The 26,033-nt window shown below is 28.2% G+C and overlaps 3 protein-coding genes across 3 annotated transcripts; 1 reads left to right on the top strand and 2 right to left on the bottom strand.

Annotated features, from left to right (window-relative positions):
- The first annotated feature begins 1,941 nt into the window (after window positions 1-1,941).
- Window positions 1,942-2,556, top strand: LOC113866838 (factor Xa inhibitor BuXI-like). Its single transcript, XM_027501636.1, has one exon. It carries the CDS (start codon window positions 1,942-1,944, stop codon window positions 2,554-2,556), a length of 615 nt encoding a protein of 204 aa, XP_027357437.1.
- A 687-nt stretch (window positions 2,557-3,243) lies between these two features.
- On the bottom strand, window positions 3,244-5,880 carry LOC113868132 (abscisic acid 8'-hydroxylase 3-like). The gene is made up of 9 exons (XM_027503697.1): window positions 5,672-5,880; window positions 5,259-5,577; window positions 4,915-5,067; window positions 4,545-4,811; window positions 4,251-4,337; window positions 4,094-4,172; window positions 3,881-3,987; window positions 3,519-3,637; window positions 3,244-3,334 (listed from the first exon to the last, which is right to left on the bottom strand). The coding sequence occupies exons 1-9, from the start codon at window positions 5,878-5,880 to the stop codon at window positions 3,244-3,246; spliced, it is 1,431 nt and encodes a 476-aa protein (XP_027359498.1).
- Window positions 5,881-9,910: 4,030 nt separating this feature from the next.
- Window positions 9,911-14,309, bottom strand: LOC113867469 (transcription factor VIP1-like). Its single transcript, XM_027502825.1, has 4 exons — window positions 13,526-14,309; window positions 12,865-12,997; window positions 10,905-10,989; window positions 9,911-10,666 (listed from the first exon to the last, which is right to left on the bottom strand). The coding sequence occupies exons 1-4, from the start codon at window positions 14,284-14,286 to the stop codon at window positions 10,410-10,412; spliced, it is 1,236 nt and encodes a 411-aa protein (XP_027358626.1). The 5' UTR covers window positions 14,287-14,309; the 3' UTR covers window positions 9,911-10,409.
- Between the last annotated feature and the right edge of the window lie 11,724 nt (window positions 14,310-26,033).

The following is a 26,033-nucleotide window of genomic DNA, read 5'->3' on the forward strand; positions in this document are numbered from 1 at the left end:
CTAAACACAATAAAATATTCGTACATCACCACTTTGATTGTTATAAAACACTGAACAATGGCGACGATTATGACCAATTTGTTTACACAAAGAACATCAATGATGTGGTTGAGAGTCCACCTTGTCCATTTCATTTATAATATTGCGAACTTTGATCGATCTTTTCCCATGAACTACCTGTTGAGAATTCTTATTCATTTTCGTTGTCATCACCTTTTTCATCCCCATATTCACTTTCTACATACTCATAAAATTTGTTATTAGGTAAAGATAGTTATAACAAATTTAATATCATTTTTCATTAAACCAAAAGCATTACTACACCTAATCCAATTCGAGGTTCATTATCATCACTTGTAATGTCATGTAAAAATGAAACATTTAAATCCACACCTTCTGATTGAATACAAGAATTTTCAATTGACGCAATATCTACATATACTTTAATTACACTCTACTAATTTTATTGTAAAAAAGCACTTAACATATAATTAATATTTTCATTATCATATATATTTATTATCGTATATTATCTACCAATTGGGTCTACTAAAAATCATAAAATAAATCTAAATATAACCTTATTAGTAAACAATTTCAATTTTTTTTTATCAATATTCTCTTTCAATGTCTCAAAATAAATCTACGTTCAATTTTAATTATTTTATTATTTTCTTCCAGAATATTCAACCATTCTAATATATTATTATCACAAAATCAATAATCCTGCATTAACAAATTAAATTCACATACAACATATTAATCAGTTAAAATTAACAATTTATTCTAAATCATTTAAATTTTACATTGAAGATATAATGACACAAATTTGCCTATTTAGGTAACCAAACCTTTTTTTTATTAAAACTAAATTAATAGTTTGTGTTCTCTATTTTATATAAAACTTAATTATTTTTTAACTATATTTATTTTTTATTTTTACAACTTTAACAGTTTATTTACATAAATACAGTTTTTTAAGAGAGGTAAATTATTTTTATTTACAATAAAACATGAGAAATCATGCAGGTGCAACACATGGTAATCTGGCCAAAATTTACATCGGAAAATTTATTTTAAAAAATAAGAGAATTTTTTTAAATGACATTATTTAAATAAATTTGTCTGAATTTTTTCGGCAAAAAAGCCAAGATATTCAAGAAGTACATAAATAGCAGCATTTTTTAAACGTTGCTCATTTCTAAGCGTTCTATCACCACGCACGTTACGTGTAAGTGTTCACCAATATACTCTGTCAATCAAATGCATCGTACTGCTGTTATTAAATTCTCAAAAAAAATTTCATTCTGTAAATGTAAAATATTTTGTTGAATAAAATAATGTACACGTGTATCGTGCATATTGTCTATGTTGTGAGAACGCACTCAACATTCGTTATCCTACTCCACGAGCTCCTCGCTATACTAACCTCTTAACATATATTTCCTCGTGTTTTCCATGTATTCTACAACTTCGACTTAACTATATAAGTATAGTACAATAAAAAATCAGCATATACTAAATAGTAAGATTTTATTTAAAGTTTTAGCATCGTGTGATTTTTAATGCATTGGATATTTGATTTTTATGAGATACTGATTGACTATTTTGATTACATATGTTATTAAATTCAATCAAAAAAATTAAATGTTTTAAAATATTATTTTTTATTTTATGTTTTTAAATAATTTTATCTAAAAAAATTTCAAACCTCCTTCATTTTCACTTAACTAAAAATATCACCATTCATTCTCTTCATTGATGTCTTTTTTCTGTACAGGTTGAAATCAATTTAATCAATTTTCTAGCAAATTTTTTTCAATATACAGCTGAAGCTGTAGACACGTGATAAAAAAATCTTATTACAAATACATCCACCAAAGCTCTACTTTACCATTCTATAATGCAAACACAGTCCCACATCTACAAGTTTACAAAACAATGAAGACAAGTAAAAATGTATTCCTTGCCCTCTTATTCCTTCTCCTTCCCTTTTGCACTAAACTGAAATATGCCACTGCCAGTGGTGTGCATGACACCGATGGTAGCATGCTAGAAAATGGAGGTGACTACTACATCTTGAAGGGGGAGGGTGGTGATGGAGTTACACTTGCTAGCATTGGGGTGACACATCCACTTGCAATTGTTCAATCTTCCTCCGAAAATTCTCTTGGCTTGCCAGTGTCAATTTCAGATATTAATGAAACAATGATTATCCTTACAGATGACATTGTAAGAATCAAGTTCTCTAATATTCCAGATTGTTATAATTCATCCACTTGGATGCTTGTCAAGGATGAATTAGCCAAAATTTGGTATGTGGGCATTGGCAGTGTTGTAGATTACCCAAGTCATCAAATTAAGATGGGATGGTTCCAAATTAAGGATTATGATTTTGGTTACAAGCTTGTTTTCTGTAGTGATACCAACAGCTCATCTTGTGAAGATGTTGGGATATACATTGATAGTGATAAAAATAGACGTTTAGCTCTGTATGGAGAAGCATTTGTAGTTCAGTTTAAGAATGCTGGTAAGTCTCATGTAGCATTTGTTTGAGTATGTTCTGTTATTAAATAGCTTAGATCAAGCGAGGGTTAAGGTTTGTCCGGGTCAAGGAATAAGTCTTAGGTTAGGTTCAATGCTTTGTAACTCAATTATTCAGTAAGGAATTTGAGCTTGGATAGTTATAATTAAATATGAAAGACTTGCACTTTATGAGTCGCATGAGTAAAATCTAGTGATGAAACCTATGATTAGATAATGTGGAGAGAGAAATGGAATTAGAAGCCATTTGCCAATTTGAGAATGATCTATTTTGTAGTTTCTTTCCATATTAGCAGTAATTACTACAAAGTGAAAAAGGAAATGCAAATTATTCACAGAGGACTAGTTTCTTTCTTATCAAGTAGTAAAGCATGATGGATTCATGATTTCTCTCTATACAGTAACATTAGACAATGATTCTGTTCATATAAAAAGAGGTATTTTTATACGAGTATATTATTCATATAACATTTTTATGATAGTATTGTTTTATCTCTCTCCATCATACTATCCATCTTATTGCACACTTTTCTCTTTCCTTTTTTTCCTATCTCTCTCTCTGCTTTTGTAAAAGGTATATATATGTTGTATAACTAACATATTTCATTTCATGTCTTGTTCCACATAGAATTACCCTTTCTGATTTTGTTTTGCCATCTTGCCTTCAATTGATTGCTTATAGTTCCTGGAGGAATCCTTTTATAGTGCCTCAACTATGATAGGATACTTGTTCTTTGGCATCCTTACAAGCGTTGGTTGGACAGAATTATCTTTCTCCAGAGATCTCCACCTGTGTCAACAATTTTAGATACAAGCAAAGGAATCTTTAGATTAAACAAGCAAAATGAGCACAGAAGAGAACATGGCTGAAATAAATAGAGGAAAAAAAGGAATAAATGCTGTTTTGGGAAATTCAGCAAAAAACACATTTGTTTTCTCTAATGTAATTATTTCTCCATTATTAGGAATCTTACTTGTATCTGTTGACAAGGTGATGGATAAAGACACAGATTTCAAGCTTGGCAAGGTTCATCCCAGGACACATACGTGGTCCACTACCAAATCCAAGAAAGCTGAAAGGCCTCAAGGGTTCCTGCGATTGGCTGAAAATATCAATGTTGGGCTCCATAGAAATAGAAATGATAATTAGGAGTCTCTAGTTGTTTGATAATAAAGAAGTTCCATATTGGTTAAAAATGAGGTAAGTAGTTGGAATATTAAAAAGGTGTATAAATCCAAATGCCTCAGCCATTTTAGATAAAGTAGTAACCTAATATAAGACTTGGATTATTTCATTCATAAAAAGTCAACACTAGTCACTTAGCAAGGAACTTACATCAAATCTAGAGGGATCAAACTTTTCAGGATCTGGGAAAACTTCTGCGTCATGGTGTATTGAAACAACATCAAGGTTGATAGACCATCCTTTCTTAATTTTACATCCTGCAAAATTTAACATCAACTTTATATCTCATGAAAAGCATAACCATAATTTCAACAAAACACACACCCAATACATATGCCTATTTGGTCATTTACTAATGCATACCATCAATTTCAAAATCCTGGGATGCCTTTCTTGAAAACCAAGGTAGTATCGTGGCTCTTCTAAGAGTTTCACTGATCACCTGAAATTCAAATAACAAATAATCTAGGTGAGCTTTGAAATCTTGAAGTTACTTACAATCTAAAATGTTGATCCTCACTTTGGCTGTGTAAGGCATGTTATTAACTTCAGACCATGTAAGATCTGTTCCACTCTTTCTATTTGCCACAATTTGTCCATGTTCCTCCTGCAAAGTATAGTGTTCATGAAGCTACACTTTAAAATCTTCAACCATGGAAAGGAGAAAGATTGTAGAGTCTTTAATATTTATAGCTTGTTTGTTCAAGCTTAAATTTAGAAAAATAATCAGTTTATTTTTCAAAAATTCTCTCAAGAAGCTAAGACAAATAAACAATTATTTCTTCAAAATAAGCTAAACCAAACATGCACTTACTCTGAGTTGCTGCAAAACAGTTGGATTTTCGTCAAGAAATTTGATAAGCCATGTAAGAGCAGCGGTTGTAGTATCATGGCCTGCAACCAGCAGAGTTAATATATTATCCTTCAGCTGTTTATCAGTGAGTTTATTTTCATCTTCTCCAACATCTGCTTTTCTGCTGTGTTTCATAACTAAGGATTCTAAGAAATCTTGTTGAAAGTCTTGGCCGCTTCGTCTCCGTGAAATTATAGAATCCAACATCTCATACATCCTATCTCGAGCCTGCACACATGCATATCATTGTATCAAAGGAGAGTTCAGTGATCATATTGAAGTAGGTGCACCTATTTAGAGGTCTGTGACTATTTATGTATTACTTTGTTACCTTGATACCGCGGTGAAAAGCTGTCCCTGGAAGTTTAAAAGGTAATGAGGCAAATGAAGAAGAAATGATCTTGAAATTTGACCTAAACTTTTCCTGCTCCTCCCCAGCAGGCTCTAAACTCATGATCATGTGTCCAATCACTTTTAGAGTAAACTGTAATATTCAAAACCATGACTTAGTACATTTTAAGAAATACTTATTTCTTTCAGCTTCCTAAGAAAGATTTTAAAAAGTAAGTGATCAATTTTCTATGATTAAGCTAATCTGAGCATGCTATAGGTATGGAATAAAATGGGTAACAAAATATTAAATTTGCTATGTTTGATAACTTAGTGGCACTCAACTGTAGAAGCCTCTTCAAGGACCAGAACTTTCCTTCCTTGCCAATGATCTAATGTTTCCATTGCTTGAGTGTTGATAAAATGGAAATATTTTTTAAGGCCATCAATTGACAATGGTTCAGCAATCAACCTTCTAATCCTTTTGTGTGCTTCTCCAGTGGTTTGCAGCAAGCTGGTGGGGCCTAGAACTTGCTGTCCTGTATAAAACAGATTCAAGCTCACAATTCCATCCTTCCCAGTTAACAATATCTTACTTGCTTCTTTCCCAGTCATGAAGACTGTGAACCTCCCTAGGACAAAGCTCTTGAAAACCTTTCCATATCTACATGAAAATAGGGATTAAAGAAAGTGCTAGGAATTCTTTAGTACCCAATATGTAATTACACGAAATGTTCTAAGTTGATGTTGATTTTTACCTCTTTTGCCTCTTGTTCATGAAACTAAAGATTCCAGATGGGCTTGAAAAGTCAGAGAGGAATGAGAAACTCTCACCAACAATAGGCCAGCCAAGGCTTCCAGGGATGCCTTCCATTACTTTAGGAGAACGAGTAAGATACAGCAACATTAGAACTGAGAGCACTAAGAAGAAAAGGATCAATGAGAGCAGCAAATTGATTAGCTCCATTCTTAACAATTGCCACTAGCAAATCGCACTAGTAGTTGATCAAAGAAATGCTTCCTATTTCTAGATAAAATGCAATAATTAGTTGTATTGTATATCTATCTTCAGCAACTTGATCTTAGGACATTTGTTATAAATTTTAAGACTTGACTCAAAACAAGATGTTTATATTTATAATCAGTTACTCTGCAGGCCGATTGTACTTTGGAAAGTTAAGATAACACCATCTATTGTAATCATTTTGAGTAGGTAAAACCAAAGCTTTTCTTAGGTAGAATCTCAGGAGATTCCTTGTTCTTGTTGGTGTCTGAGGTTGATTGCTAAGCTAACACAAGTCTAGTTATTTAGACATGAAAATTGCTCATCACCACCCTTTTCTACTGTTCACACAACTCTTTTATTGCAATTATCAAAATTCTTTCGAAAATTAAATTTTGAAAGTGATTTGTAAATTACTTCTAAAATTTTATTTCTCAAAAATATAAAATCACTTCTGAAATTTAATTTATGAAAATAATCTGTAAATGAATTTCAGAATTTAATTTTTAGATTTTTTTAAAAAAAGCATTTGTAAAAATAACTTCCAAAATTTAATTTTCAGAATTAAACACATTCCCAAAAACTAAATTATAAAAGTGACAATGCAAATAGAAAAAAGGATGGAGCAAAAACTATCCCCTTGAGACATTTGGTATTTTGAAACCCAAAAGTTGAATATGCCGTCCTCGGGCTAGCCATTGTCCTGTTTTAAATGTTTAGCTATCTGTTTTTTTGTATTATAGTAAGGAAGACCTTGTACTTCTCTGCTTAGAATTTTAGGATTGGTTGGTCAAAGTGTTTTAGTCATTTTTCTATGAACTCTCTCAAGCAATGCAAATACTCTTTGATGCATTCTGTTTGATAAAATCTGTATTATTGAGATAATTTTATATGATTCTCACTTTATTTCTATGAGACCCTCGTAAATTTATTCAATAGTAAAATGGGTTAAAAAGTATGTCTAAGAACATGTTTTTAATATTTCTCTATTCTCTACTACCCATATGTATCCTCTCAAAACTGTTCCAATCAATTAAAGTCAAGTAGTGTGAATATTAAGACAGGAGACTCTCTTTAGCACTTCTTTTCTTGTTCACAGGACTCAAATCCACTTAAGAACTCTTTCACTTTGCACTTCAATAATCATTTAAATAAATTTTAAAAAGATAGAGTCTAGTATTAAAAATAATTTTTTTCATAAATTAGAAATAACTAATTTCTTTCTATCTTTTGAGAAATTCTTTTATTTAAATTTTTCAAATTTTAAAAATATAAGTTGTTTCTAATTTATAATAAAATATTATTTATTTTTTATATTAAATTTTTTCTTCTAAAGGGACTTCTCAAAAAAGTTTATCCAAATTGTACCATAAACAAATAAAAAAAAGTTAATGTATTTTATTAAATAATGATTCAAAACTCAAAATTATATTCAATTTGAATTGATTTAAATTGAATTGAATCAAATAAATTTAAAACTATTTCAAATAAATCCTTAATTCTAGAGTGCCGGCCTCCAAATTCTCATAAAACAGCAGTTTAGGACAAAACAAATTAAGTAACACAGATCCATTCCTTGATGATGAGGATCAAGAAAATTTGAATCCCCTTGCGTTCTTCAATTGTCTTGTTCTTATTATTATTTTTTTTACCAATTAAATATTGGGGTTTGATATTCACTAAAACTTTACCCTAAATTACTAGAAGTTACTATATGCTTAGCTGAAAGATTTTGTACAAGATCAAGATGTCTCGTCTTGTATTGTATAATTGGGGGGTGATCTTTACGAGAAGCACAACATAATGAATACTCCAAGGATACAGCTTAATGCTTCCACTAAGCTATGAACTTCACTTTCATGTTTGGCTTAAACCAAAGTCAAGAGATGGACTAATTGGTAGGATGTAACATTTCGGATTCCATTTTTACAGACTTTTCAAATGCTTTATTCTTGATTTTCATGAAGTTACATTTTTCTTCCCATAAAATCACGTCTCTTTCATATATTATGATGTGTGGTGAACTTTTTACACTAAATTATATCAAATCAAAATAATATTTATGTATTTTAAACTATTTATTCAAATAAAATATTATTTTTTTACTTTTTATAATTTATAATTTCATTAATTAATACTTGAATTCCTTCGATCAACATTCAATGTAATATAATATATATATATATATATATATATATATATATAAATTTTCTTAAATTATATTTTGAAATTAAAAAAAAATTAAAACCTCTATATATTAATATTTAGGGTAAATTTTATAACTGTTAAAATTCATTTGGGTACACGAGAGAGATTAGAGAGAGAGATAAATATATGATAAAATAACATTATATCATTTTATCAAACATTTGAAATAAGAAAACTAATAAAATAAGATATAAATTATATTTTAAAAATAAAATTACTCTTTTATACAAATTAATACAATTTTCAAAAAAAAATTATTTTTTACTTTTCAATAAAAATACACATTAAAAATTATTATAATTTTAAAAATTTGTATACAAATAATATTAAAATTTTCATATTAAATTATAATAATTTTCTTATAATTTTTTTTAATTCTTTACAATTAAAATTTATTTTTAGTAAAAAAGTAATAATTAAAACAAAAATAAATTTTTAAAAGATAAATTGTATTTTATAAAATGAGTAAATTACTTTTTATATAAATATATTTTGTAAATTTAAAAAAAAAAATTTGTTAAAACTAATGTCCATGAAATATTTTATAAAAAGGTATTAAAATTATATTTTCTTAAAATTTTTATATTTTTATACAATGTTAAAAAGGGTATGGAATATGAGTAAGAAAAAAAGATAAAAGCCATCATATCCCAATGATTCCTAATTCATCACATCCATTAAGAAAAGAATTTGGGTGTCAAAATATAAGAAAAAACTTGATAAGTTTTCATATTATATAGTTTAACAAACACTAAAAATCAAATCGAATGTGAAGTTATTCTTTCCTATTCACTTAACCACCAAATGAACTCTTGAAGTTTAACAAAATTTCTTTTAATTCTCTTTACATTTTTTTTAACTCCTTTTAATTTATATAATTGCATAAAAGATCATAAATGATTTCTATAATCAAGGACAAACAATATTACGTTATTAAATTAATTAATAAAAATTTGCATATAACATGAAAAGAAAGAATATCAAATAAAATTTATTAGACTGCTAAAGTATGTGAGTTTAATTTATCCTTATATTTATTATCAATGAAATAATTATTTATTAATTAAATTAATTTTCATAACATTTTAGTTTAAAGTTCTACATTTATTATCATGTTTTACAAAATACTTACTATTTTTTTAAGCCTTTAAGCATACTTCTATCTTATAGTAAAGTAACCTCTCTTCCTAAACTTTTGATGTGTCAAAATCACTTCTTTCCAATTTTTTTTATTGGAATATTGCTATTAAAACCCAAGACCATTAATTTGAAAAGTTCTTTCATTCTAACATTCTGTGTGTTTGCCAGCGCGTTGAAAATATTAAGAACTGAATTTCATTTCAAGACGAGACGAGTACTAGAAATATATTATTTAACACGGAGGAAATTTATTAAATTAAGAATAAAAAGAGTAAGAGGTTTTTAATAAATTTTAATCAATAATTAAAAATATGTTGAAAGAGTGTATTATTAATATATTTACAAAATAAATATCACTGATGTAGGTCCCACTAACCGACATTTCGGTTCAGTGTACTTGTCAGTTGTCATTTGAAAGAGCACCATTCAATTCACAAAACTAATTTCTATTTTTAAGTGTTTCAAAAAATAATTAAATCAATTCATGCATTCAATAATTCTAAATTCTCCTACTTGCTAAATGGGAAAAAAAAATAAAAATTAAATACATTTTATAATTTTAAGACATTAAATGCATTCATATTTTTATTTAATAATTAAACAAGTGTTAGGAGGATTAGTAGGAACAAATAGTAGGAAGATATAGAATCACTTTAATGCATTTAATATTTTCAATAAAAAATCTTTAAAATCAATGGTAAAATTCTCATCATGCAAGATGGATTAAAAACGAAAAGTTGTGAACTCATAATCTTAGAACCTAAGGCATGAGGAGAAACTGCTTTCAGCTTGAACTTTCTAACATATATTACATGCTATTTAATTCCAGAAGATAATCAATATACTTCATTCACCATCTATAATCAACTAGTCTTTCTACGTCTATATGTTAAATTCATGCACCCCAAGAACTATATAACACATACATTTCAAAGGCTGTGCTAACCTAGAATTGCAGCAAGTAAATATAATAGGGCACGGTTCTATCCTAGAACTAGAGAAGATAAACAACATAGAACTAAGGGGACTGAACTGCACAATGATACCCTTCACAAGTCTCACCTGTTATACATATATGTATAAGTACAAGATGTTACTTGTGATGAATATTGCATGTAACCAATCATTCATGCTGCTATTATCAGCTACTTCTGCTGATTGAAGTCTATGAAGTTCGAGCGGTTCGGCCCGTTGAAAGGTTGATCTGAGGGAGGGGGAGGCATGCCAACCTGTGGCTGCTGTTGTGCCTGCTGAGGAGGAGAATTGTTCAACTGTTGCATGGCTAACTGAGAAGCCAACTGGTTGAATAGCCCACCAAAAGAAGGGTTACTAGCAATAGCACCCAAACGGCTACTTTGTGCCCTGAGGCGCTGCAGTTCTTCCTTCAATGCCTCATTTAGATCTGCAATCACAAAGTGTAGCCATGTTGATGTATGTTCATGAGCTAAATTTAAAATAAGCAACTGAAAAATATGCAACTTGGTAAATTTCAAACAGAAGTTTTTGAAAAAAAAAATGCAATTCTTTCATCCATAATTTAGGAAAGGGGTAAAATTGACACATAAAGATTCATTTGATAATGATTGATCCCTTTTTGTTTTTCTAATTAAATAAATATGAAATGATGCATAGTTGCATACCTTCTCTAAGCTGTGCTTCTTGCTCCAAAGCCTCTAGCCGCATTTTTAGCTCCTTATTCTCCGCAGTCAAATCCGTAGTGTCTCTCTGCATCATATCAGATATTGGTAAGCTATTGTCTTTTTCCTTCTTTCACTCATTGTGCAACCATATGAAACTGAATTTAACTAAAATCTAAGAGAATAAGGCTACATAGTCGGAAAAGTTTGATTGAATACAACCAAAATCAGTTAAGCTTCGAGAGCTGTGTTAGATAAGATCAGGCGGTGTGGACCACTTGTTTATTCAAGAATCACATGCAAAAGCACAAATTTATGTTTTGAATCTGCAATATCTTACTGAATGAGTCTCGCTCATAAAACAGACCTGGATGGTGGTGACAGCCGATAAAGCCAAGGAAACCTTGCAATGTTGGAAACCTGGATAATTACCATTTCTATATTCTAGTCACTATTTTAGAACATTGTAAGTTACTTTCCTAGAGTGCTATGGTATTAATTTAGAACAGTAATTGTCTCATTATTTTTAGTGAAAATAAAAGTGAAAACAAAAGCATATCATTTCCGTAATGCATGTCAAACACTGTAGTACAAGTTGTTAGGAAAGACCTAAACTACTGTTCCATCAAACAACTACAACAATGATGCCGTATCCTGCTGAGGTTTAGCTAAACAGATCAGTTGATGATGCCATGGGGCAGTACCAAAAACCAAATTTTCAAAACAAGCTAGCATAATCACAATTGCAAAATTGAACCAAAGAAAAGCAGATTGGACTAAGTTTTCCAACTGCCTAAGAAAACACTCGTCTTTTATGTCCTGGCTAAAGTTTGGTGAAAAAGAACAAAATTGACAGAGCTCAAAACCAATTTACTTGTTCAGAACAAAATCACTTTGGTCATGTAGAAAGAAGAGAAGATATTTAATGACAGCAGTGGACGATAAAACTTAAGATATAGATGCAGCAAGGGATATTGATTCTATAATGGTGCATAACCCACCCCCATCCTTACCAATTGCACTAAAAGCGCAAGTGGATTTTTACACATGTTTAGTGGAGAAAGATGTCATCAAATCTAAAATTATATTTTTCCCATATAATATCTGATAAAAGCCAACGACAGTATTATATTCTCCAAGATTTTGATACATGATATATTCTCCTAACTGCCGTGCATGTTTGATGACCAAATTCTAATTTACTTTCAGCTTACCATTTTTCTTATGGAATCAGTTGTACAAACATGTCCAGACTACAGACAAAGAAAAAGGGTTAAAAGGCTTCAAAATATACCCGGTATCACATGACTAGTCTAAAACTTTGAATATCTTTCACATATAATTTTACAACCCACAGCATTGAATTACCAGTTATGAGCTATGACTTCTCTTACGACTGGAAATATGCATCAAAAGCCACTTCATGCTTATCGCAATCAAACTGAAATCTATAATTTGTTTAAGATATACCAGCCACAGGTTTAATTGTATGTACAAGTGTCATAACATTTAATCAGGGGAAAATTTAGATAAAGGCAAGGTCCATCTGATTAAACACTAATTTTTTTGCCTAAATAAAGGTTAAAAGAAACAACTGGTCTGAAATGGCACTTAGTTATAGTTAGATAAGATTTTGAGTCAGTGGTTTGATTGAAAAAATTTACTTGTGGTAAAAAGTTATTAAAAGCGTCTTAACCAATGATGAAACAAACTTTCCACTTCTTTTACTTAACAAAAAATGTTTACAAATCACAAAGTTCATATTTAAAGAAAGGGCCCTTGATAATGTGTGGGATCCATAAACTGTTGTGAGCCTGTGACCACACAACTCACAACCAGCTTAAAGTAATTCTACATCATTGTTAAAGATGCAGAGGGGGCCTTCATCAAAAACCGACAGGAACAAGTTACCAAATTCTAAAATTGGAATTTACAAAAGGAAAACGAAAACGAAAGGTCATACCTGAAGCATGGTAAGCTGTGCAGAGAGGTTAGTTGCTTCGGTCTGAAGCGTCTGCACCTTCCTCTCCAACTCACTTGTGTATCGAATCTTCCTCTCCTTCGATCGAGCAGCAGATTGCCTATTAGCAAGAATCCTGCCAACACATTCGCACAACATTCCAAATCCACACCAACATCAGTACATCAAACCAAAATTTCTCTCCCACTTTTCCCACAATCCAAACACCACTTAAAAGCATCCTATAATTCTTCACCACACTATTTGCAGCAGAAACAACTTATTTCAAATCAACCACCATAAAATTAAAAACATACATCAAAACTAAATCAAATTTATGACAAGATCAGTGCATCACATAACATTCCAAACCAACGCCGGTGCATCAAACCAATATATCTTTTCCCAGTTCTCCCACAATCCAACACCCCTTTACATATTTTTACTACAACACTTGACAAGCTTCATATAATTATGAACCACATTGTTTTCAGCAGGAAACCTTTTAAAAGTTTAAAACTATCCATTACAAAATAAAAGGCATACATAAAAATTGAATCAAGTTATTGACAAGATTAAGGTCACAAACACCAAAACATCTTAAATTGCACTAAAATTTATTACTATCAATTTTTCCATTGAGAAAAATAAAAAGAAAAAGAACCTCTTTGCTCTCTTGGGATCAATAAGAGCAAGCTCAGCGAGTTTATCAGGAGCCATGGCTTTCTTCACACCGTCTATCATCACCATCGACGAGTCAGCCTCGAACGACGTCGTCGAGGACCCGTCCATTGAATTACTGTGCCGGTGATGCCCCACCCTTCGCTCGCCGGCACTCTTTCCGGCGACTTTCTCCTCACCGCTGGCGGAGAATCCGAGGCCGTCAAAGAAGTCAGAATCCACGGACAAGCTCCGGAGGTGGCCGCCGGCAGAGTTACCGGCAGGCCTGGGCCGCCCGCCGGACTCATCAGAATCGACGGCCATCGGAACGACGCCGGCAGCAGCCGGAGAAGGAAGGGGGAGTGGCGAAGGAAGGTTGGAGATGTCAAGGTCGGAAGGGTCGAAGAGGAGAAGGTCGTCGAAGTTGGCGGCGAAACGGAAAGAGGTGTCGGAGTGAGAACGCCGGTGGTGGGACCCACGCTCCGGCATGCGCTCTATGTCCACCGTCGCCGGCGGTTTTCCGATGAACTTGGGGTCCATCGAAAAAAAAAAAAACAAATCTTGTTTTTCTTTTATTTTATTTTTATTTTGCGTTGGTGGTGGTGGTGGTGGTGTTGTGAGAGAAGAGAGGGTGGTTGTTGAGGTTGTTGTGGTGCGTTTTTGTGAGTTTAGTAGGGAGAAACAATTGGAAGAGACAAGCAATTTGACTTTATTTACCAAAAGTTGAGGGAAGTGTCTTTGGCGAGTGGTCTTTAAGAGTATCATTAGTGTTTAGATTAGATGTTTGACGGCAACGCCCAATCCCATTTTTATGTTTGGCTTCGCCTTTCACCCAACCATTGCTCTTCTTTCAGACACCCAAACATGGTTTTGTCCATAATCATCATTTTTTCTTCAATTTTCTTTTCTTTTTTTTTATGCTCATTAAGGATTTTATATTAAATTTTAAATTTAAATTCTTTTTAATTATTATATTTTTATAATTTTTTTACTCATTAATTTTGAAAGAAATATATTATTCTTACAATAAATGTCTTTCTATTTTTCCACTAATAATACAATTTTTAATTATTAGTTAAAATTATTTAAAATAAAAAATTACATAAATCACTACTTAATTTAACATTTTTACATCTAATTTAATTATTTTGTTTCAGTTTCATACTTTTCTAATTTTTAATAAATAATAACCAATAATTAAAAGTATATTAAAAAAAGAAAATTTTAGTCAATAATTTTCTTTAATTTTAAATTTATTTATTTAAATAAATAAATAAACTTAGTCAAACATTTAATGAATTAAACTCAAATAATTTACAAATAATTCAGCTTATTTACACTCGTATTTCTAATACTTCTCTTTCTCAATTATATAATTTATTTAATTCCTTCCTTCTCTTCTTCTTTTATTTCTATATAACAAAATTATAACTTTTTAATTGTAAAATAATCTTTATTTCTTTTTAAAATTCAATATTTTAAGTCTTAAATAATTTTTAATAATGATGTGATTAATTAAGAAGTTATAATATGTTAATTTTTTTTAAAATCATATTAACAAAAGAGATTAAAAGTGTTTACTCACAAAATTAGAAATAATGAATAAAACTAAAAAGTTAAAGGAATTAATATATATATATGGAATAAAAATATATTTAAATATAAATTTTGTTATAAATAGAAATAATAATAGGTAAAAATTAGGTAAGATATTATAATTTAAATAAATATAAATTTTATATAATTAATTTATAAATTTGTAAGTCTAGTGTTTACATCTTTTAACATGAAAAAAAATTATATATTAATAAGAATCGATTATATTAATGATATTTTGAGTCAAAATAATACAAATGACTTTTAACTGTTATAATTAATTTTTTTGTAATATTATATGAAATAACATAATTAATTATACATAGTAACGTGTGATATTAATGCTTTGTATTTTAAATTTATTATATTACATAGCATGTGAATATGAATACAGGTTGTATGGTATAATATTTATACCAATCCTCATCCTTGTAAAATTGAGGAGAAATACACATATATTCCTAAACTCATTTTGCAATACTCAATAAGTCTGAATTCAATTGACATCATTAATTACAAACTTATTTTTAATTTAAAAATTTCATATATAAATTTTTTTAGCCAAAATTAATTTTATAAAATTAAGAAAATCTAAAATCATGCTTATAAACATTCACCTAAATATGTTTTTTTTTTTTTTTTTGTGTAACTTCTCTTTTCATCAATTTTTTTTTTGTGATGTTTAATTTTTGGACTGTTAGTTATTTTACATATTTAGCCTATTTTTACCCAAATTTTGTAACTACGATGAATTTCGAATCAATTATAGGATTAAAAATTATTAAAAATAAAGTTTGATAAGAAACACAAGTTGAGTTTTTGCATGCATGGTTGTTTAATCATCATAACACTTATAAATTCTATGGTTATTTAAGAAAAAAAAGTTAATGTTACGATTGAATACTTTTAATATATTCATAATGTGTTTAGCTTTTATTTGAACATGTTGAGTTCTTTTAGTTTAAAAAATGTGCCTTTTTAATACATTTTCCTCCACTTTAATTTTATTTATATTTAGTTAATTATATAGTAATAGTTAGGTTTTTGGGTCTCATGATCTCTCATATAAAACTTTTAGCAAAAATTTAATATTGTATGTAAAATTTTATGTAATTATTTTTTAATATATTAAAAATACTCTCTTAAATAAAATAAAAATGTTAGAACACTGGAAATAAAAACTAAAAATATTTTATTGAACAACATAAAAACATACTTATTATATTTTTAATATATTTTTTAATAACAACTTACTATTAATCGTTTATTTAACCAGTGTCTTTAGAATATTAGTTCCTAAAATTATTAATAAAGACACTAAAAGATGTTTTATCATTTATTGATTTATATTATAAGTATGTTTTATTAAAGATAATCTTATTTGAAATAAATAGAATTATCATAAATGACAAAAAAATTTCTTTAAATATTTAACGTAGTTACATTCGTTAGTACTTAAACTTGAAATTACAAATTAAAATTAAAATTAAAATACCCCTTGTAAATAAAAATGTTTTATTTGAATGTAAAAACAAAAACAAAAAATTACTAAACTTTTTATACCTTAAATGCATATTTTAGATCTGTGAAGGTATCATTGCCTTGGAGAAGAGGTACTATATTCAAGTTTGAGTGTGAAGTTGAGCTTCTAAACCACCTAAGTCGCAGTGTTAAGATCTAAAGCTGTAACGTTACAGAGGATTCAGCCCATTCCATTTTTCTTTACTTTATCAAATTAATTTTAGTGTGATTTTAAGGAATTTTCCCTTTTGACTGTATGTTTTAGAGGAGACTCTGAACTTCTTCTGAGGGGCTTTAAAAGGTGAGACAGAAGAGTTCAACAATCATCATTCTATTTTATTCTTCCCCTTTTGTCCTGTTTTCTTCTAGATGATTTTGTTTGTTTGTCCAATTTGTTTCATTTTTTAATAGTTTGTTTCTCAATAAGTATCAAGGCTTAACTTATCACTTTTATTACTTTGACCACTCAAACTTTTTTTTATTCTCAACATATACTTTATTTCAAGATTATTTGTAGAAAAATATATTGTGTTGAATAAATGAGAGAGCTATTTTTTATTCAAAAGATGGACAAGTCTTAAGTATTCAATCTTATATGAACATATAAGAACAAAACATAAAAGTCATATAATTTTTTAAAATAAACAATTAAACATATGATTTTTAAGTAATTATCCAAATTACTTAAAAATAATTACAATAAAAGGTTAAACATGAAAACTAAACCCTGATTGAAGCTCCACACAGTACAAGTTTATATCACCACAAATTAAAAGGTGATGGATGATGAACCAATTGAGATAACTTGACAGTGATTTAGTTGCACACTAATGTTATGTGCCCCATCAACATTAACCCAAACTCGATTCCTTCACAATGATCAAGTTAGACACTAATGTTATGTTCATTCTTACCATCAACTCACTCATCCTAAAATCGTAAATGAATAATCATATCATCAACTAATAACTCATATTGGGACCCAGCCATCAATCAAAAGTGCTTTTCCTATTTAGCTTTCTGAAGAAGTAGCATTTGAATAGGTGTTGCTAAGAGAGAAAAATACAGATTGCTATAAGGGAAAAACACAGAGATAAAGAAAGACAAACAAAAGGAGATGAATGAGAAGCTTGATAGGGATGGTTCATGTGATTAGGAATGAACGTGAAGAGAAGTTCAAGAAATTGAACTTACGCTTGTGTAGTTTGAGATAAGAATATTTATTTTTGTTATCTATTTCATCTTTTTATTATAGAACTATCATTTATTTTTTTATTTTTTTATTTTTATTTTTTGAAGATATGTGTATAAAATCATGAAAATCTATATATATATATATATATATATATATATATATATATATATATAAACTTCAGTGTTATGTAGCTTAAAAAATACTTCAAAATTATTATTATTTTTAATTACAAAATATCACCTTAATTTTTTTTGTTTGTATTTTCAAAAGTTTGTTTAGAAATTATTTTTTTTACTATTTTTTACACAAATATTTAAAATCAGTAAACAAATAACTTTTTAGGAGGATAAATATTAAAAAAATGTGTTTGCATTGATTCAAATGAAATTAAATTGCTTTTAAAGTTTATTTTAAGATATTTGAAATTTTTTTATTTATAAGAATAAATAAATAAATTTTATTTTTAGTATCACTTTTAGATTTATGTTATTGTCGAGACAATTACCACCTTATAACCATTATAATCACTGTTATTATATTAGTTATAGACATTATCACGATTAATTATTATTATTATTATTATTTCACTTTCATCGTCCTGCACTATTACTATGCTTGCACTTCTATTATTATAATAGTTTCTATCATTGTTATTCTTAGAAAAAGTACTTGAATAGAATTGAACTCTGAACTCAATTTTAGAAACTCAAAATAACTTTAAGCTAAGTTGACTCATATAAACATTACTTTCATCAACATGAATTAAATAGTTTAAATTAACAATTATTTCCTTACATTTCACCTCTTGTCATCACATTTGTTACTAAATTAATTTTAGTTTCAAAATTGTTAAATTCAAAATTAACAATCAAACAAACAAATGTAAGAGATATCATTCTAGTTAAAAATAAAAATAAAAATAAAAAATGTTAAAATAAAGAGTTGAGAAAATCTGAATCTTTATTGGTTTTCTGAATGTCTACAAAAGACTGGGGTCCATTGGGTGATTGTCATCAAGTGATTTTCTTTGAAATAAAATCAACTGGCATATGTTATTAAGTGTTCTTAATATTCCAAATAAAACATTTGACAGTGTTAGTAAGTGCATAGCTTGTCTAAGTGATTGATGATCAAGCCACCAACAAGGTCCTTTCGTTGTATAGGGTTTACAGCTACGAGAAAATCCTTTGTCAGATTGGAAGTAACGTTTGAAGAAATGTTGCTATGTGAGAAAATATGCAGATAGAGACAAAAGGACAGAGAGAAAAGAAGGGCAGTGCAGATGCTTCCTCTGTTTAGTAACCCAAGAAATCTTTAATCAATTTGCTCCTTCTCATCCAAACGCTTTCTTTTCTTTGCTAATAATAAAAAAAATTGTTCTATTACTCTTAAATTTAAAAGAATATTTTATTTTATAATTAATTTAATATAACAGATATTAATTATCAATATCTGTTATATATTTAATATAAAATTAATAATAAAAAATATAAAATATTTTTTTAATTTACAAGAAACGATAAAAGTTATATATAAATAATATTAATAAAAAACAATTGTTGACTGTAATTGAAACTTTATCATATTATATTAAACGGTTTTTTAACTCGCGTTCAATGAGATATATATATTTTTTTATTAAAAACTATAAGATATTATTATAAAATTCAATATATTAATGATAATATATATTAAATAAAGATCAAATTTAGATTCAGTATTTATGTATTTTTAGTTTTATTTTCTAATTAAGATTTGAATTTTATTTTAAAAATTTGTATTGTTATTTAATATTAATTTTTATTATACTAAGAAATATCAAGAATACAAAGATTGACTTGCTAAACCAAGATTGACTTGTTGACGAAGAATAGAAAGAGCAGCATGAAAATTCATCAATTAAAATTAGAGTAGAAAGAAAACATTTGATTATTTACTAAGAAATATTCATGGATGTGACAAATCACGAACTTAAGCTCTTCCTCGATTGCAGCTTTTTGCTACAGAAAATAATTTTTGATAATTCTATTCACAGTGGGCCTTGGATTGCTAAACCATATACGATAATGTATTAAATTCATATCACAGCTTATTTTCGTATTGGGCCACAGACCCAATGAACAAGCGAGCGGGGATTTTGACGTTGGACCCATGTTTGATTTAATTACGACAATGTACGATAAATGTGTAATTTACTTTGATGTTTGTAGTTTATTGATTTGTAGAATTGTTTAATAATTACAAAATTAAAAAATTTTAATTTTTAAAATTTAACCATTTAAAAGATCTTGTATATTTTATTTTAAAAATTAATTTATTGTTTTAATTAAAACTTTATGTACGTTAATTTTATTGTTTTTTAATTTCTTCACCTTCACAATAGTTTTTTTTTTTATTGCTTCTTTATCGCTTCTGTTTAAATATATTTTGTATTTTTCAGCAAACAAATAAATTTAATAATAATTTGAGATTAATTTTAAATTATTTTAACAAGTTTTATACACTTTATTTTTAAATGAAACAAATGAATTGATATTGTGGATAAAAAGTAAAATAAAAATAGAAGGAAGAGAACTGTAGAGAACTATTAAAATAAAATGATGAAAAATTAAAGAAAATAATTAAATTTAAAGTACATTGTAAATAAATGAATATACAATTTCAATTGAGATATAATACTATTTATTTCTTTTTGTTGAGTCTAGTGTAGTAAGATATTGGCAATTAATGAAGTTGTCACCTTAATATTAGTTTGAAATCATATTTATAGATAAAATATAATACAATTGTCAAAAAAACAAGTTCTTGCACAACATAATTGCCTAAAATGTATTTTTGTAACTTTATTATCATGTGTCTTTACTCTCAACCACTAATCATAGCTCTTAAAGCCTTAATTTTATTAAACTATTATGTCCCATTATATATCTAAATATATATATTATTTGTCAAGATAGTGCAAAATTAAAAATATTTTATCAAAATAGGGTGTTTATAGAATATTTTTCATGTTTAGAGTAAAAGTAGCCATGTGTCATAAGTGTCATTTACAGTTGCAATCTTGGTTAAGAGGTTTAATTCAAAATAATAAGAAGCTTTCACATTTTCAAAATTGTCATGCCTACATAATTTACATGCACTTAAATTTCGTATCACAAAATAAGTGGTTTGAAGAAAGAAACACAAGAATACTAAGCACAAAGCAATAACAATGCTTTAATTATATCTAAACATACACAATGCACAAGTGCTTTGAAATCTTTGTATAGTTACTTTTTGTATTTTCTTTTATTGAATTTGTTGGACAAATTAAATTACATATGCACCAATACACTTAAAGTATGAACTAAATAGATTAACATGGATAGAAGTTGGGATTGATCTACAAACAAAAGGCTGAGTCAGAAAAATGAAACATACAAGTTTAAGATGACTCGCAGTTAAGGTGTTAACATCAAAGTATAAATAAATTCTTAAGCAATTTGACAGTATTGATAAATTTAATGTCTATTGTAGAAGAACATCATAACATAGAAGTCTTTTTAAAAAATCAACCATCAACTTGATCATATTTACTGGCTAAAATTGAGTTTATAATTAAACAAATGAATAATAATCATAACTTTTTTTTCAATATTAACAGAGACAACAAATTCAATGAAATATGGATCTAGTACAACTATAAGAGACCTTTCTCTTTCATTTGCTTAGAGAAACATCAAGTTGAGTGATGTAAGTAAAGGAATTCCTACAATAAAGAGAAGGCTTCGTGACAAGAAGGTCTTTCATTTTACCTTTCTCTTTTATTTATGCTTTAGGTTGTGCTAAGAGTCAGTCCATCAATTTTTTTGTCTAAGTTTTAGGGAATGCTCTTGGTCATCAATATTGCATCTCAAGGTAAATTTTCTTGGTATTAGTAAGTGGCCTTTATGTGTGTTATTGTTCAAAATAATGACTTAGGATACATTACATAGCTACGATTTTATTTTTTGTGTTACTATGTTGCCGTGTCATATCCGAAAAAGTTATCACAATGGTTTGGATTTTCCTTGTATCTGAATGCAAATTGTTAATGGCATAATTTACTCTTTTTTTTTTATTTTACTTTAATCCTTAAGGGTTATTTTGAGTTCCTTTATAATTTATTTTTCATATTTTATAACACCTTTATTTAAGCATTGCATTACATTATTTTAAATTTTGTATATACTATTAGGATTTTTGGCATATCAGGCTTATTCACGCATGTATTGTGAATATTCTATTTGAAAAGGTGAAAAATTTTACAACTGTCTTGAAACCTTTACTAGTTTGTGTTTTATTTTAATATAGTAGGACTTCATATATCACTAGTCACTTGTATAGCATTGACATCACTTGGATTTGCAACTTGTCCATTTTGTTGCTCATTGGCTAGTTTTAAGGTAAAACCATTTTCTAGTTAGTTACTAATATTTAATGCCTATTGTGGTTTTCAATCAATGTTGTTTGGTTGGATATTCAATGTTGAGTGGGGTAAATATTGTGTTATCTAAATAAGCTTTATATGTTTTTCAGGATGAGTTATTGTAGGGAACTGCATGGCCTTACAAAGCAACAAATGTTGCCTACTACAATAATTTGGTGAAGTCATTGGGAGTTGATGAAAATATTCAAATTTTAAATATTCAACTTGATTTCTATGCATAACAAGGAAATACATTTATGGTCTAAATTCACACATTTGTGTTAATCTAATTACTTGATTATAAAAAATTGTTATAATATAAGTTTCAATTTTTTGACAGTTCAAGTTAGAAGCAATTAGATTGGTTAACTTGGCTAGCTTGCCTTTTCATTGTCGAAGATGCAACTAAATTTGTATATAAAGTCTAAAAGTAAAAAATAACATAATCCAAAATATTCATAACAATTAAGAAAATTACATCCACAAAAAATGTCTATTAGACAATACAAATTAATAATCTAAGATAATATCAACAAGATATGAAAAACAATAATCTAATAATTTACATCTATTCTTTAATCTTTTCTAAGTGTTCAAATGACCTTGTGATTATATTGTTACATATTACATTGTAAGGTTTTAAAGTCAACTCAAAGGTAATATGCAATCTTGTTCCATTGTCAACCTGTAAACAGAAATGACTATCAATAATTGTTTATTATTGGATTATAATTGCAAACTATCATAAATTTTTTTTTATCTTACATGTATTTTATATTCATTCACATCCATTTGCATCATCTAACTTACTATCCAAACACCACAATCATTTCTGCATTTATAGACGTATCAAATTGAGTTTTACTTTTTATTAAATAATTATAAATAGTCAATGAATTAAAGTATAATAAATTACACTTACGAGCCAAGCCTTTGAATGCCTATCTCTTTTAGCTGCACAATTCTATATTCTCAAGTTAAATATCTACTTGGCAAATCATAATTGTAAAATGGATTCATGTTGGAGTAGTTCTTCCATATATATAGCCTACAAGATCCAAATTTTATTCCTTCTACTAAAAAATATTAAATTAGTGAAATTATACAAATAATGATGGTGGATAATAGTTACCACTTTCTTGATACTTCTCTTATGTGACTCTATTTTTTATGAAACTAGGAATGAGTCAAGCACAATTAGCTCTCTTTTCAAGATGTCAATAACAATTAAGAACAAATGAATGTTTTCTTTGTTTATAGGGGCAAATATCTATTTATACATAAAAAATGATAATCACCACATTGTTAAGAATAATAAAATAAGTATTGAAATATTTTCTATTGCATGTCACATTTGATATGAAATCAGCTTTATCCATAAAAGAATATTGATAATAGTCCATTAATTTGTTTGGGTGTTTATTCCATGAAAGAACGTATTGCTATCGATTTAAAAATATGTTAGCATTGTTACAACAAAAAAATTGTATTTAGATTGCGTAAATTTATTGGTAAAAAAATAAAAGAACAAGTCAAACCATACCGAAAAAGTGGTAAGCATGTAAAAATTCTCAAGTCTTCAAATTTTGATCTTTCTTGATGTGTCATCATACAAGCTACCAAATCAAGCAACTACATGATAATAATTACTAGCAATATTAATTAATATTAATATAATTATTTAAAATAAAAACTTAGTTAGATAAAGATATTATTACATCTTGGACAATCATTTCTTTAAACTTCAAAACTTGTAATATTTTTCTATTAGCAGTATATCAATTGTCGTATGTACGTACGACAATTTCTTTCCTGAAATATTAGGAAAACTTAATTTAAAACCAAAAACCATATAAAATGAAAGTGATAACTTAAAAAAAAGAAATTAAATACATACCCATCTATTTTGTTAGAACTTGATGTTCCAAAGATGTAAGACGCAATAACAACTTCTTCAGTACTTAGGTTAAGCATTAAGGGTGATTTAAATAGCGTGTTTAACCACTAAATATAATAAAAAAACAAAAAAAATGTCAAATGCTAATTTTAATAATAAATAAAACGGTATAAGGAAAATACAAGAAACAAAAATATTAAAACTTACAGTTGTTAGGGAGGTTCTAATGGTTTGAGATTCATTATTTTGCTTTATGATAGACTTGTAGGTGATGTAATAACCAATAGGTGTGCTTGTGGTTTGCAAAATCTTTGTAGGTTTATTATTCTTTTTAACATGTGAGAAATTTTTTTTGCCTATTGATTTCTTTCCTTACAATCACCATTTCTACCCTTGTTTCTTGAATAAATTTTGGTTGATGTTAACCCACTATGTTCTAACTTTTTCATACTCATTTCGTTTGCACTCTGATTGGTTATAGTCAACTTTTTAGGTGTTGAAACATTTTACTACAAAAGGAGTTGTCTCATACTAAACAACTCTTCCTTCGCTTGTCTCACCATTACTTCTAACTTGTCAAACCTTTTCATCATAAACTATTTACAATAGGAGTATAATAATTACAATAGGCTTGTTTATAATTTAATCATTACTACATCAACAACCTACAGAACAAAACAGAGGGATTAAATAGTTCATTTTACTTAAATTCATATTTTAAAATTCATTTAGCATTACTACAAAGAATTTAGTATAGACTTGAAGGTCATTACTTTTTCACACTGTTCAGGACTTGATTCATAAAAAATTTCCATGCCATGAGCTTAAATTGGTTGGGAATTGAAAATAGGAGATGCTATGGAATCAATTTTATAACTTATCATTGAGAGGTTATTTTGATTATCTTTTATTGATGTTCTTTCCTTGCATTCATTTCTGTCATCTTTAAGAGTGTTAAATCCACTCAAGATTTCTACAAAACTAAATAAATATAAGTATATGTTATGGTCGTTGTAAGATGATATTTCACAAAGAAAGCAAATAAAAGCACAACAAGTAATTTCAGAGACAATACCTAGATGAAGATAATATCTCAACAATAGAGACATTTTTTCCTGTTCTTTCTTTAAGTTATGAACTTTGATGTTGATGCTTTTGCAATGTTGTCTTCCTTTTAGCAGCCATAGAGCAAACACTTATGGAAGCTTTTGAATTGGGTTGATGTTTATAAATATAACTTGTGGAACCTCTTAATGCATAGATGCAAGCTCTCAACTTCTAAGATTAAGTGAAGGAGATGGGGAAGTGTATTGACAAGAGTAACTCTCAACAGATACCACAACTTTCAAAAAGCCAACAATCATATTAAAATTTATTCTCAAACTTATTGTAGACAACAAGATTCTCAGTCTTTAAATTGCAAAATTTATTCATCTTTAATCTTACATAATTGTTGTGCTATGAACATTCAACTACATTTAGTGCAACAATACTTTCTATCTCATTTTTCACTATCTTAAATTTTTTCATTGTAAAAATTTTGCAAGCTTCAACTTCAATTTTGTATAGACAAGTAGTTATTACAAGCTCCAAATAAATAAACTTGTAATCAGAAACCAATTCATTATGTCTATATTCTTTGATAGTCCTCTCAAAATTATGCAAAAAACTTATCAGACTATTTTTTTTATTATACATATCTATTAATGAATAAGTTAATACCTTCACACAATGATGTAGTTCTGATCCCAACAAAGAATTTACCTCGCATGAAAGCATTTGCTCACCTTGTTTTCATCTTATATACTTTATTCATCCATTGGTTGTCAAAAAGATTATATTTGTCAATAATCTTG

The sequence above is a fragment of the Abrus precatorius genome, unplaced genomic scaffold (genome assembly GCF_003935025.1).
Source record: "Abrus precatorius isolate BTA unplaced genomic scaffold, Abrus_2018 Scaffold5, whole genome shotgun sequence".
Classification (NCBI taxonomy): domain Eukaryota; kingdom Viridiplantae; phylum Streptophyta; class Magnoliopsida; order Fabales; family Fabaceae; genus Abrus; species Abrus precatorius.

What these genes read in the sequence shown, in the direction of transcription:
- LOC113866838 (XM_027501636.1), top strand. Translation starts at nt 1,942, where the DNA reads ATGAAGACAAGTAAAAATGTATTCCTTGCCCTCTTATTCCTTCTCCTT.
- LOC113868132 (XM_027503697.1), bottom strand. Translation starts at nt 5,880, where the DNA reads ATGGAGCTAATCAATTTGCTGCTCTCATTGATCCTTTTCTTCTTAGTG. An exon ending in CTGTTTTGCAGCAACTCAGA is followed by an intron (nt 4,338 to 4,544) that starts GTAAGTGCATGT and finishes TATACTTTGCAG; the next exon opens with GAGGAACATGGACAAATTGT. An exon ending in CCAGGATTTTGAAATTGATG is followed by an intron (nt 3,988 to 4,093) that starts GTATGCATTAGT and finishes TAAATTTTGCAG; the next exon opens with GATGTAAAATTAAGAAAGGA.
- LOC113867469 (XM_027502825.1), bottom strand. Translation starts at nt 14,286, where the DNA reads ATGATACTCTTAAAGACCACTCGCCAAAGACACTTCCCTCAACTTTTG. An exon ending in GATCCCAAGAGAGCAAAGAG is followed by an intron (nt 12,998 to 13,525) that starts GTTCTTTTTCTT and finishes ATGTGTTGGCAG; the next exon opens with GATTCTTGCTAATAGGCAAT. An exon ending in AGAAGCACAGCTTAGAGAAG is followed by an intron (nt 10,667 to 10,904) that starts GTATGCAACTAT and finishes TTGTGATTGCAG; the next exon opens with ATCTAAATGAGGCATTGAAG.